Source organism: Bradysia coprophila, assembly GCF_014529535.1.
Source record: "Bradysia coprophila strain Holo2 chromosome X unlocalized genomic scaffold, BU_Bcop_v1 contig_117, whole genome shotgun sequence".
NCBI lineage: Eukaryota > Metazoa > Arthropoda > Insecta > Diptera > Sciaridae > Bradysia > Bradysia coprophila.
In genome coordinates this window covers 2,444,830-2,458,385 of record NW_023503292.1, presented here as the reverse complement: position 1 = coordinate 2,458,385, position 13,556 = coordinate 2,444,830, and the positions used below count along the sequence as shown (strand labels likewise).

At 38.7% G+C, this 13,556-nt stretch overlaps 1 protein-coding gene across 1 annotated transcript; it reads right to left on the bottom strand.

Moving 5' to 3' along the window:
* Positions 1–10,099: 10,099 nt before the first annotated feature.
* Positions 10,100–12,778, bottom strand: LOC119067003. The gene is made up of 4 exons (XM_037169730.1): positions 12,658–12,778; positions 12,417–12,593; positions 10,319–11,539; positions 10,100–10,182 (listed from the first exon to the last, which is right to left on the bottom strand). The coding sequence occupies exons 1-4, from the start codon at positions 12,776–12,778 to the stop codon at positions 10,100–10,102; spliced, it is 1,602 nt and encodes a 533-aa protein (XP_037025625.1).
* Between the last annotated feature and the right edge of the window lie 778 nt (positions 12,779–13,556).

Here is a 13,556-nt window from a genome sequence, read left to right as displayed (position 1 = left end):
TCAGTGTCTTCGACTAAGACACTAAATTAATGAATTCAATTTTCAATTAAATTTCGTTACTACAATGAAACGTTACTACAATGATCGGTTGGACAGTGATCAAAGAACCTCTTATTTTGTAGGTCTCTTATTTCAAATCTGATCCTAGTGCGTCGGTCACGTGTGTATCCAACGATGAATTAGCGCCGCTAGTCATTAGAGAGGCTACCAGCGATGCTAAATTTTAAAAAGTCTCGCTTATAGCGACTAGCGATGGCTAAGATGTAGTTAACGAAATGCACTTCGCTATTCGCTAAACATTTATTTCAAAATGGAAAAATAATCTAAATTTTAGTAATTCAAATGTTATTTTGCGGAGTTGAGATTTAAAATTTTTTTAAATTAAAATAATTTCAAATGTATTTAAGAGTCAATTTGCCAAAACTTCGACCAAGTTGTATGAAAGAGGAAAACAAGCCATCAGCGATTTCGAAGCGTAAGTTGGCAGTAACTCCAGCCCTGACTTAAAATTGTCTTTTAAGTCAGAAAAATTGAAATAGACGCGAAGAAAAGCGGAATTATAGAGAATTTTTTGTTAGCACACTTCAATCAAAATTTAAGCTCAACGAAAGTCGTGCCGCGGTAGGTGTATGGTGTCATGGATAGTAGAGGTCACTACCTACCCAACGACAACCATATCGTCCAAGTCTATCATTGTAGTTTTTTTTAAACACTCTCCAAAAGTTTGAATTTTTTTCCCCTAATATAGCTACTGCGCCACATACACGAAAAATTTCGAAATTTTTTAAAGGCCATCATATGCGTCCTCAACACCTCTACCAATGACCATAATTTCAGATAAATGCGTTACGTATTGGCGGTGATATGCAACAAAAACTATTTTAGCCACCTTAACGCAGATCATTTTTTCATAATTTCTGGCGTTTTTAAGTTGGTCGAAGTTTTGGCAAATTTACTCTTAAATATGAGCAGCAAAAGTCTTATATGTTCTCTGGCTCTTGTACGAATAAACAGAGCGTTTAATCCTGGCAGTTTGTACTGAAAATGACGTTATTTACTGCAGGATTTGGCTTTGATAAAACACTCAAGATTATCATCGAAAAGTACACTTCAAAAAAATATGCAACCTCTTCGTAGTACCTCTAATATTACTGTACTTCTGAAATTTCTTCATCATGTACTGAAATTAAAATTTATGAACTCTGTCTGATCATACGAAAGCCTACGCTTATCATGAATCTAAATTAATATGTTAACATGAAATCAACGTAACCACAAGAAGAAGAACGGAAAATTTATAAAAGTTTGGTCAATTTTCTGAATTTTCTAATTTCATGGTTTTTGGGTATTAAATTTACTTATCGAATTCTATTAGCAACGCTAATATTTTTCTGAATTAGCGGTAGCGTCGCCGAAAAAGTGGTTAGCGAGTGCAACCTTGAGTGTATGCCTTTGACCTTTGACGATTTTCTTTGTATAAACGAAGAATTAAGTGGTCTAGATGTTTCGTTTTCTAATTTTTTCTTGAAAATATAGGAAGACTACAGAATGGATATCGATAACGTCGGAAGATCAACTACTCCTGGAATACCTAATCCCACACCTCATGAAGACTATCGTATTGCGTCAAGTATCGAAGATGGCACATTTAACAAAATCGGTACTTACTGACGAAGAAAAACTTCTAAAAACTCTAAGAATCAGAAGCATTAAAAACCATTTGTTTTCAGGATTGAGTGGTGAGTTGGCCGTGTTTAACAACGTTAATTTGAATGTTGCAACGTCGTCACAATGGAATTTGTCGGAGTTGTCGGTTGCTTCCTCTAATACGACACATCGAGAGAACGACGGACTGGTTTCTGATTGTGATTTTGAAGATATTGATATTGACAGCATCGATGCGAGTTTTTTAATTGATCCGATAAGCATGACGTCAAATATGAATGTACCGGATGTGACTTTAACCATGAACCACCGAAAGTATGATAACAAGAATGCATTCAAAAATGGTTTGCCTGCGGTTGAAGATGATGGCATTGAATGTAAAATTGTTGGTATGTATGATTTAGAGAATTAACTTCAGTCTAAAACAAAATTTCAAAAATATTTTGCAGACATTAAACGTAATCGTGGGTGTGATAACAGCGAAATGTTTGTTCCCACATCCGATTCAGGACCAAAAATGTACTGTTGCATGTATTGTAAGGTGCGAGTTCAGAAGTTAGAGCGTCACCTGCGAACAGTCCACAAAAACGAAAAGGGTGTGCAGGCGTACTTGGTTTATCCTCCTCGTAAGTTTATTGTGTAATTATCACTCATCTGATTCCACTGAATAAATTAAGCTCATGAGTTGATACTATCTTCACAATTCAAATATTTCCATCTGTAATTTACCTCATTACTGCTAGCACAATTAGTTCAATGTGTGTGCTATTAGAATAGTCTAAGTCGCTAACGACGTAAAGAAATTTCTTCTATCTCTAGCAGGGACTAAAATAAGGATTTTTGTGCGCAGGTGGGAAATTAGACCATGAGGCACTTAAAAATGCATAATTGGGTGCCAAATTATCCAAAAATAAAATAATGCTCGTAAACATTGACTGTAATATCACTATATCATTACAGTTGTATGGGTCACCGATTAAAAAAATTATCTTTCTTTACTAGGGAGGGAAAATTGACTTTCTGTCCTCAGGGAAAACTCCTTCCCTTCTTCGTAAAGGAAAACTTCATACTACACTCGGCTAAAGCCCTCGGACACTTTTACTCATCTGGATACGAAATATCAAATTCCTTCCCTTGTATAGTAATATATTTCCTACTACGTATAGGCTCCAGTCGATGAAGTTCACTTTTCGTTCCACCTTTGAAACTTTGACTCTCTGCAACGAAATATACTATTTCAGAAAAGCATACTCGTTTTTGGGAACTGCAATTGGAAAATCATTGTCTTTTACGAGCGTTACACTGGTACGAACTTTTCCATTACGAAAACCATGTACACAAACCAAATTTTGAGTATTACGAAATTTCTGATTTCGTAGTCTCGATTTCTCGTATTACGAAGTTTTTAAATTTGGAGTTATTGTGATTTGTTATAATTTTATTCTACCGTAGAAGCAGAATTTAAATCCTCGGTGTAAATTTGATAACTAAAATTGATAACTACGATCTGTTAGTTATATGTTGATAAACTGATACAAGTTTGATACAAGAAGATCCATAGAACATACAGAAATAACATTAAACAACGAGCGCTCACATCAACGATGAGTATAGCGATGCAAGATTTAAGACTCCAAAATCGAGATTCCACAAAAAACATAGTTTCAGTTACTGGACCATTGATGTAATATGATATGATGTGTATTCACTAACGAAGAACGCAATTACGGAAACATGTCACACGCACAACTATAAAAAACCATAATCACAACACAAATAAAGCGTCCCATCTATCATGAAAAGCGACAATTAACCCAAAATTTCAAATATTTTACAGAAGTTTGAGGCATTAGAGGAAGGATCAATCTAATGCGTGAAACTATGATTTGTTGCTGAATCTCGGCTTTTGATTCTTAAATATAGTAACGCAACACATTTTTATAGCACGGAGCTCGTCTCAAACGCGCTACCTTAAGCAATGTAAAAATGAAATTATTGTTATGAGGTCTCGGTATTTAATGTCAGCGCTCACAAAGCAAAATCAATTTATCGCAACTGATCTGATTGACAAACACTGACAAAATAAGAGTTGAAAATTTTACCTTTGCAGATAACGTTGTCTCCAGGTAACCTACAATAGCAGCCACAACTGTAGCGTAGCAGAAAACATAGATTACCTGGAGACAAATGTACCTGCGCCAGGTAATATTTGCAACTCTTTTTTTGTCAGTGAAATTTCGTTAATCGCACTTCGTTAAGTAAATTAAAAATGAACTCGATATTGAATGTGAGCGATCACAACGGAAATCAATTTTTCGCTACTAACCAACGAAATGGCAGGCTCTGAAAAATTCAGATTGCGGAATCTTTACGTATACGATAAACCGTCCAATTGAGATCTATTCAAATAATTTATTTTTCAAAAAAATATTTTTTTTATTTTAAATCTCTTTGTCTGCTGAATTACATTGTAATTGTGTAATTGTATTTGTGGCTAATAAATATTTTTACATACCAGTAACAAATGACTCACTGCGGTGACTAGTATCTCACTGCTGGTGAACAATTATTCACTGCCAGTGACTAATAACTCAATGCCGGTGACTTGAAACTCACTGCCGGTGACTTGAAACTCACTGCCGGTGACTTGAAACTGACTGCCGGTGACTTGTAACTTACTGCCGGTGACTTGTAACTAACTGCCGGTGACTTGTAACTCATCGCCGATGACTTGTAATTAACTGCCGGTGACTTGTAACTCACCGCCGGTGACTTGTAATTCATCGCCGATGACTTGTAACTCACTGCCGAAGACTTGTAATTAACTGCCGGTGACTTGTAACTAACTGCCGGTGATTTGTAATTAACTGCCGGTGACTTGTAATTAACTGCCGGTGACTTGTAATTAACTGCCGGTGACTTTTAACTAACTGCCGGTGACTTGTAACTAACTGATGGTGACTTGTAACTAACTGCCGATGACTTGTAACTCACCGTCTGTGACTTGTAATTAACTGCCGGTGACTAACTAACTGCCGGTGACTTGTAACTAACTACCGGTGACTTGTAACTCACCGCCGGTGACTTGTAATTAACTGCAGGTGACTTGTAACTAACTGCCGGTGACTTGTAAACTCATCGCCGGTGACTTGTAACTCATCGCCGATGACTTGTAATTAACTGCCGGTGACTTGTAAATCACTGCCTGTGACTTGTAACTAATCGCCGATGATTTGTAACTCACTGCCGAAGACTTGCAATTAACTGCCGGTGACTTGTAACTAACTGCCGATGACTTGTAATTAACTGCCGGTGACTTGTAACTAACTGCCGGTGACTTGTAACTAACTGCCGATGACTTGTAACTAACTGCCGATGACTTGTAACTAACTGCCGGTGACTTGTAACTCATCGCCGATGACTTGTAATTAACTGCCGGTGACTTGTAACTCACCGCCGGTGACTTGTAATTCATCGCCGATGACTTGTAACTCACTGCCGAAGACTTGTAATTAACTGCCGGTGACTTGTAACTAACTGCCGGTGATTTGTAATTAACTGCCGGTGACTTGTAATTAACTGCCGGTGACTTGTAATTAACTGCCGGTGACTTTTAACTAACTGCCGGTGACTTGTAACTAACTGATGGTGACTTGTAACTAACTGCCGATGACTTGTAACTCACCGTCTGTGACTTGTAATTAACTGCCGGTGACTAACTAACTGCCGGTGACTTGTAACTAACTACCGGTGACTTGTAACTCACCGCCGGTGACTTGTAACTCACCGCCGGTGACTTGTAACTCACCGCCGGTGACTTGTAACTCACCGCCGGTGACTTGTAATTAACTGCAGGTGACTTGTAACTAACTGCCGGTGACTTGTAAACTCATCGCCGGTGACTTGTAACTCATCGCCGATGACTTGTAATTAACTGCCGGTGACTTGTAAATCACTGCCTGTGACTTGTAACTAATCGCCGATGATTTGTAACTCACTGCCGAAGACTTGCAATTAACTGCCGGTGACTTGTAACTAACTGCCGATGACTTGTAATTAACTGCCGGTGACTTGTAACTAACTGCCGGTGACTTGTAACTAACTGCCGGTGACTTGTAACTAACTGCCGGTGACTTTTAAATAACTGCCGGTGACTTGTAACTAACTGCCGGTTACTTGTAACTAACTGCCGACGACTTGTAACTGTTGATGACTTGTACCTCACTGCCGGTGACTTGTAACTCACGCCGGTGACTTGTAAATCACTGCCGGTGACTACTAACTAATTGCCGGTGACTTGTAAATCACTGTCGATGACTTGTAACTGACTGCCGGTGACTTGTAACTAATTGCCAGTGACTTGTAACTCACTGCCGGTGACTTGTCACTCACCGCCGATGACTTGTCACTCACCGCCGATGACTTGTCACTCACCGCCGATGACTTGTCACTCACCGCCGATGACTTGTCACTCACCGCCGATGACTTGTCACTCACCGCCGATGACTTGTCACTCACCGCCGATGACTTGTCACTCACCGCCGATGACTTGTCACTCACCGCCGGTGACTTATCACTCACCGCCTGTGACTTCTAACTCACCGCCGGTGACTTGTAATTTTCTTAACGTTCAACAGTCAAAAAGAAAACCGTCCGAAATCATAAGAGATGAACTGCGTAGAAGACAATATGAGGATTGGAAACAATTTAAGAGCAAAGGAAAAGGGGTCGAACTTTTTGAGCAATGTCAAACAATAACCCGCAAAATTTTTGATAAATATGGACTTACTACATCAGAATGGACAACATATCTCAAAATAACTGGCTCCGTGACTGCAGTCCGAGCAAATCATGGTCGAAACACCGGAACAAACCGTTGCCGAATACCCTCGTGCAACGAGATTGAAACTATTGCACACGTTCTCGGTGTATGTCGACAAGGTGAATTGTTAAGACACGTCAGACACAACAAAATGGTAGCAATCATGGCCAATGCATTACGAGAAACTAAGTGGAAGGTCGTCGTAGAATTCGCCTGTTTATCAGCTAACGGCTCCAGCAGAAGGGTTGATATTATTGCGTATAATGAAGACACCAGAAACGGCTATATACTTGACCGAACTGTTCGATATGAAAATGGTTTGCTTCAACCTCAAGAAGTGCATGAAGAGAAGAAACGTATATATGAGCCCTGTATTTTGGACATTAAAAAGAAGCTCAAGCTTAAAAAATTAGAAGTAATAGGACTGTTTATCGGCGCACGAGGTACCATCTCAACTTTTTTCAAAGATTTTTGCAATCAATTCAAAATTCAGTCATCGAAGAAATAGCAGTCGAAGCAATACGTGGAAGCTGTAAAATTTATAACAATTATGTATACGATCCAGTTATTTGATTTACCAATTATTATTAACCGAAATATTATAAAACTGTTCAGTATACTGTGTCATTATGGCAACCATTGATGGATGGCAGTGATTTATTGAAAAATAAATATATATACTGCCGGTGACTTCTAACTCACCGCCCGTGACTTGTAATTAACTGCCGGTGACTTGTAACTCACTGCCGATGACTTTTAAATCACTGTCGATGACTTGTAACTAATTGCCGGTGACTTGTAACTCACTGCCGGTGACTTCTAACTCACCGACGGTGACTTGTAACTAACTGCCGCTGACTTGTAACTAACTGCCGGTGACTTGTAAATCACTGCCGGTGACTTGTAAATCACTCCGAATGACTTCTAACACACTGCCGATGACTTATAAATCACTGTCGATGACTTGTAACTCACTGCCGGTGACTAATTACTAATAACGAATGCAGTTGCTATCGAGCCGTGCCTGATCACCGTTTTTTTTTTCATGCATCTCAGAGCTTCAGAGATTCAATGAAAGTACAAACCAGGTCTGGTAGGTCCACACAAACCGGAGGAAATGGCGATTTCATATTAAAAAAAACTCACCTCTGAATGATTTTCATTGGAAGGTGAGTTTGTTTATATGAAATCGCCACTTTCTGCACTACATACAAATTTTGACATTAGACCATAACCATACTTAAACTTATAGAGTATACTTTCATTGCAGAGATTCACTGCCAGTGACAAATTATAAGGACAGCACTGGCCATAGTAAATAATTGAGCGTTTGTTGATGATCCGTCGCTTCAAAGATCGGTCGACAGGTATTCTGCCCTGTCCTGTTAATTACTCACTAACTTATAATGTACTGCTGGTGACTTATAATTCACTGCCGGTGACCTATAATTCACTGCCGGTGACTTATAATTCACTGCCGGTAACTTATAATTCACTGCCGGTGACTTATAATTCACTGTCAGTAACTTAAAATAATTCACCGCTAAAGAATGCAAACCGAACCCACTTTATCTTAAAACCGCGGTTAACCGGTTAGCCGAGGATTTTCTAAACAGAAAAATTCAAAGTACAGTGAACGACATCTCAAATGTCTCACTGTCAAATTTTTCTGAGAATTTTATTGTGTCATTGCAAATTCACAATGACATTCTCTGAAAAAAATGACAGTGAGACATTTGAGATGTCGTTCACTGTAATAATTCTTGAATTTTTATTATATAATTATACAAAATTAGGAATTATCACATTTTTGTTTTATGTAGGATCTGATATTTCTAATCTCACAGACTCTGACAGCTGTTATGTTGAATGAAGTGTTTGAATTTTCTCCCACGTATAATGACCAGTTTACTGGGAAAAAACCATTCAATATCAAAACTGTCAAATTTGTGGATCTTGAAATTATGTAGAATCTGTTGAAAACGAAAAGGTGATACTTCAGTAATTTTGTTAAGTGTAAGATTCAATATTTTTTAGCGTTTCGATCTTTTATTTAATGCATTCGCTTTAAGTAATTTTTTCTAGTTTTTTTGTTGCTTCCTACTTTCTAAAATCAATGTGGAAAGTAGTAGTACCTCTGTTCATGCAACGTTGTATGCAACTCGGTTAAAAGTACTGGTAGAAGCATCTTGTGGATATTTCTGATTTATTATGTCATGTCATGGATTCGACTACAGTGTCAGACAAAAACTGCCGTTTTTAATGCCCAAAATCGCTCGGTTAAAAATTTGAATATCGGACATAGGTATGTTCGATTTATATCCGCTACACGTCGTACCCTTCGTTGTAATGTAAATGGCTTATACAGCACACATAAATTTCAATATACAAGGGGTAAGCCCAACGCTCACGCGATTTCGTGAAAATCTTCGTTGTGTGTGAAGTTTGTAAACATAAGATTCGAAGTGTTCAATATGATGTATGGGATTTTACGAATTTACAAAATCGCGTAAGCTTTGTATTTATCCCTGTTGTATCTAATAGGTCGCGAAATATTCCTAAACTCTTGAAACACAATGTCCAACTGCATGCTATTTCTATTTGTAATGAAACAATGCACTTCAAGCGGAAGTGATCATACTCGACAGCTGTCAAATAGAGTATTATTTTGTATGAAGTTATATGGCACAGTTATACAGTTATATGGCACACTGTCAAGTTTCAGTATCCTATTTAGAGTACCACTCAGAAGTGCGTTGAATGAAATCATATCTTCTCAAAAAATCTGAAAATTTGTCGAAGAAACGAATATGTCGTCTCCTGTCATAAGTTCAGAGATGACTCTGAAGTGCACGTATGTCAATGAATTAATGACTCATTTCCCGCATGGGTCAGAAACCTTCCATAGCAGCAATGCTAGGAGAACATTTTGGATTTCAAAATTTTGGGAGAACACTTTCTGTGTTTCGGTGCTAAGTTTGTGGTAATTCGAAAATTAGGGACCATGACCAATTTCATGTGAAGGGAGAACACTAAAATTGTTCAGAGACCACTTGCAAGATTACTAATTCAAAGAATTACGCATTTCTCCAATTTTCCGTAAATTTTTAAAACTTTCTGTTTTTCTCCAACTTAGCTTTTATTTATTCAATCGTTTCTTCAAGTTTTCATGCCAAGTGGGAGTTTAACAATAAATCGAATTATTAAAAAAGGAAATTTCCATAATCATCAAAAAATCATTTCATTTTACGTTGCTTGCCCCGTGCCCCTCCTGTGTGACCTTCCGTTTTCGTTCAGTTGTTTTCGCACTTTTCTTCCGTTGTTTAATCGCTCCCTTGGGTTTGACGTTTCGTTTTTTATTAGTGGTTGAGCCCGTCTGACGAATTTTGTTGGTTGCCCGGGAACCATTTCTTTTCGCAGTTTTGCGTGCCGCTTTCAACGGAATAACCTTGTCCGATTCACTGTCGATTTCATATTCTTCGCTTTCATATTCGTCACTTTCATTCTCAGTATCATTTACAGTGTCGTCGGCACCCTCATCTCCACTGTCGTGTGAGCTGTCATTCCCTAGTGCGGATTCCAATAGGAAACTCATCGTTCCAACTTGGTTCGTTAATGGATTGGTCCGGTAGTATGCACGATGTACTGCTTCAGCGTGTCCCATGAACTCAGCCAGGTTGCTGATGTCGTTGTCACTAAGATTTTTTGTAGAAGAAAAACTGGCCATGTGTTTTCTTAAATTTGTGCCTCTCAAACTAGAGGGATTTTCAGCTCCACATGCCAATGAAACAGATCGCATTATAGTGCATACATTGGCGGTTCTGATCCTACCTAACTGCGTAGGTAGTGGGAACAAATATTCGTTGTTTTCTGGTATACCGGCTTCTTCACGATGACGAATAATAAGCTGCAAACAATCGTCCCAGTGATGTTTCAACAAGACTGGAACCAGTTTTTTTCCTAATTTATTTCTGACAGTCACACGGCTTTTGATCTTTCGTTTCGCTTCCTCCGGTATAACAGCTAATAACATATCGCACTGATCTGCAACCATCTCTCGCTGTTCGAAATCCTCCATAAGGAGGTTCTGCATCTCTCCGGCTCTTCGTCGATTGTAAATTAAAATTGACACCATGGTCATCTGGCACAATTTCAACCAAACACCGTACGAATAATGTTCAAGCAATTGTGAGTAACAAGCTTCTCGTTCCGAATCAACATATTTTGCCAGTTTGTTTACATCAGCTGTCGTTGGAATGTTTTCCTTCTTGTGACGTCTGTTCTCTAGTCTCGTAACAGCGACTAGTTTGTTGATTTTGGTTTTTACGTCCTTCTTGAACACTTTCAAGAAACGTTCGACATCTCTCTCCTTTTCTGGGTCGTCCGATTTCATGGTTTCGATGACAAGTAATTCACCCATTGCATTGATTAGCGTTACTGTAGTCGAAGCGGTTGCTGGACTTCCAAATTTCTTTGTCTTGTGATCGAACTTTCCCATGCTGCGAATGGCCTCAACCACTGTGTTGCAATGTTTTACGTGAAAAAGAGATGACATGTCCGTCAGTTCCGTCGAAATCGATTTGGATGCACGCAGGACTTTTCCAGCGGCCGTCAACTTGCCACGGATATATCCTTGCTGGTAATGCGGAGAATGATTCAAGCAAAGATCATTTCCATAGCAAACCACTAGCCAGTCGTGTCTTATGTATCGAATATTCTCGTTTTCTGTGAAGCTTGAAAATACGTCCACTAAATCGTCAGACGCATTGGAATGCACTCTGCCTTCAACAGCTCTACCGAGCTGATGTAAGCCACGCTCGCCAATCAATCGATTTTTCGCACATTCTTTGTTCCAGTGGCGTCTCAAATATGACTTACTGTACGCTCCCAAGCATCCAACACACGTTATCATGTCCCAAGGATTCTTCTTAAATTTTTTATTCTGCCGCCGTCTGACAGCATATTCACCACCATTTAGCTTTTCGTCATTGTTCCATTTAAACTCTCCTTGTTTTAGTATTTTGAGTATGATCTTTCGACGAGAAGCTGAGCCTGCGAAGAAAAAAAGGAAAAATGAAATTTATAACCTGCATTCACCAATACTTCTTTCGTCAGACGATTTTTAGTAGGAGGAAATTATGTGAGATCGGGTAGAAGTTTTAACAAGGAATTTGTTATTGACGTATAACATTATTCTAAGCAAAAAATTGTTCTACGGCATGCTTCAAATATGTATAAATTTGTTATAGCTTTATCTAAACTCCAAAACGTAAACATTCGCTCATAGGAAAATTACGAATTGGAGGCCGTTTTTTGTGCCTAATCTTTACAGTCAAACGGATCAGCCATCGGGAAATTTGGTTCATCTTCTCATGCACAATCATTTTATTGTAATGAGTCACGATTAACGTCGAAAAACCTCGATAAAACTGACATTTTTGAAGGGCTCTGGGCGGCTGAAGAAACATGTGGCAGGAAGCTCTAACCTGGAACCTCACGCCTTATCCATTGACACTACCAGACCCACCCTCACAGATAGAAATGGAGTCAGTTTCACTTGTTGTGGCGGTTGTATTTGTAGTCCCCTTTCGACCTTCATAAACGCACACAATTTGACTTTAGTCACATCTCGCATGTTGAAGCTATTGACAAAAAACGGTTTTCCCGACAACTCCTGAGAAATTTTTTCAAAAGAATCCCTCTTTGGTAAATCAGAGAAAGAGAGAACAAAAGTTTAGATTGGCACTTGAGGTGCAAGCTGATAACACCATTCAGCAAAGATCACGATTTGCAAAAACATACGGAAAAATGGGAGACATGCCTCTTGATTTATCTCATACTAATTTTTTCATAGAAAAGTGACGCACTCTACAGTTACATTACAAATTCTAACTAACTCGAGAATAGAAAATCTTAAATATTAACTTACGAGGAGGAAAAGCCAAGTATTTCTTTACGTCTGGTTCGTTGCTGTGATGAGTTCGCAGGTGGCGCTCCAACTTTAGAGTCCGCTCTTTGCAATACTTGCAGAAGTATTTTTTGGGTCCTGCATCGGATGTGGGAATGACCATTTTACTGTTATCGCATCCTCGATTACGTTCAATCTCTGTCATGTGATTTCGAATTTTGTCTTAGCATGGAGTAAATTTCCTAATTCATAGTATACGTACCAACTGTTTCACATTCCATGAAATCATCTTCGCCATCTACGTCTTCGTCTACGTCTACATCTACGTCAGAAACCGAACCGTAGTCGAATACGTTCCTCTCATCAGATTCTCGATGGACCATGATTGATGTCGTCACAACGAAATTGGTTTCATTCCCATATGATGAACTTATCGGCACGCGAGTAAAATTCGTATCATCACTCTCCATCACGGCTCGTTCATCGATTAAATCTGAAAACAGTTCTTACTTAGTGCTTCTGTATGCAGAAATTCCAATTTATAAGCGTTTCTTCGTCAATAAGTACCGATTGCCGTGTCGCTGCCGACGTTTGTTTTGAGTTCATACTCTTTATGATACGTATGGTTCTGTTGCGTTGAAACAGTCGTTGGTTCTCCAAAATCGATTTCCATTCTGGTGTCGCACGTGTCTAGCGCCTATATTTTTTCAGCAAGTAGTAGAAGTAGAAGAAATCAATATTTTAAGCCATTCCATTTTTCAAAATTTATTATTGTTAAACAATTGTCAAACTGCTACAGTGATAAAAATCTAACTATAAGTGTAAGTGCCCTTGAATTTGAATTTTGAGTGAATCAGTGGATGAATTGAAAAATAAACTGCAACGCACTCTGATGAGAATATCGTGAATTACCCAATACGACACTGGGTATGGTTTGGGTTTCACACTTTTAATTATTTTCGGCGGACTTACGGCGTCAATAATTCATCAATATATTGCTAGATACACCTAAAGTACTCTCACTATAGATTCTAATTAGACTTTGGAGTGACTCGATTTAACCAGAAAAATGATAACATATGGCGAGCCGGCGCAGCGCTGTCTTTTATCGTTTCTCTGGATTTAACCGACGTCCTCTTCTTCATAATTTTTGCAAAATGC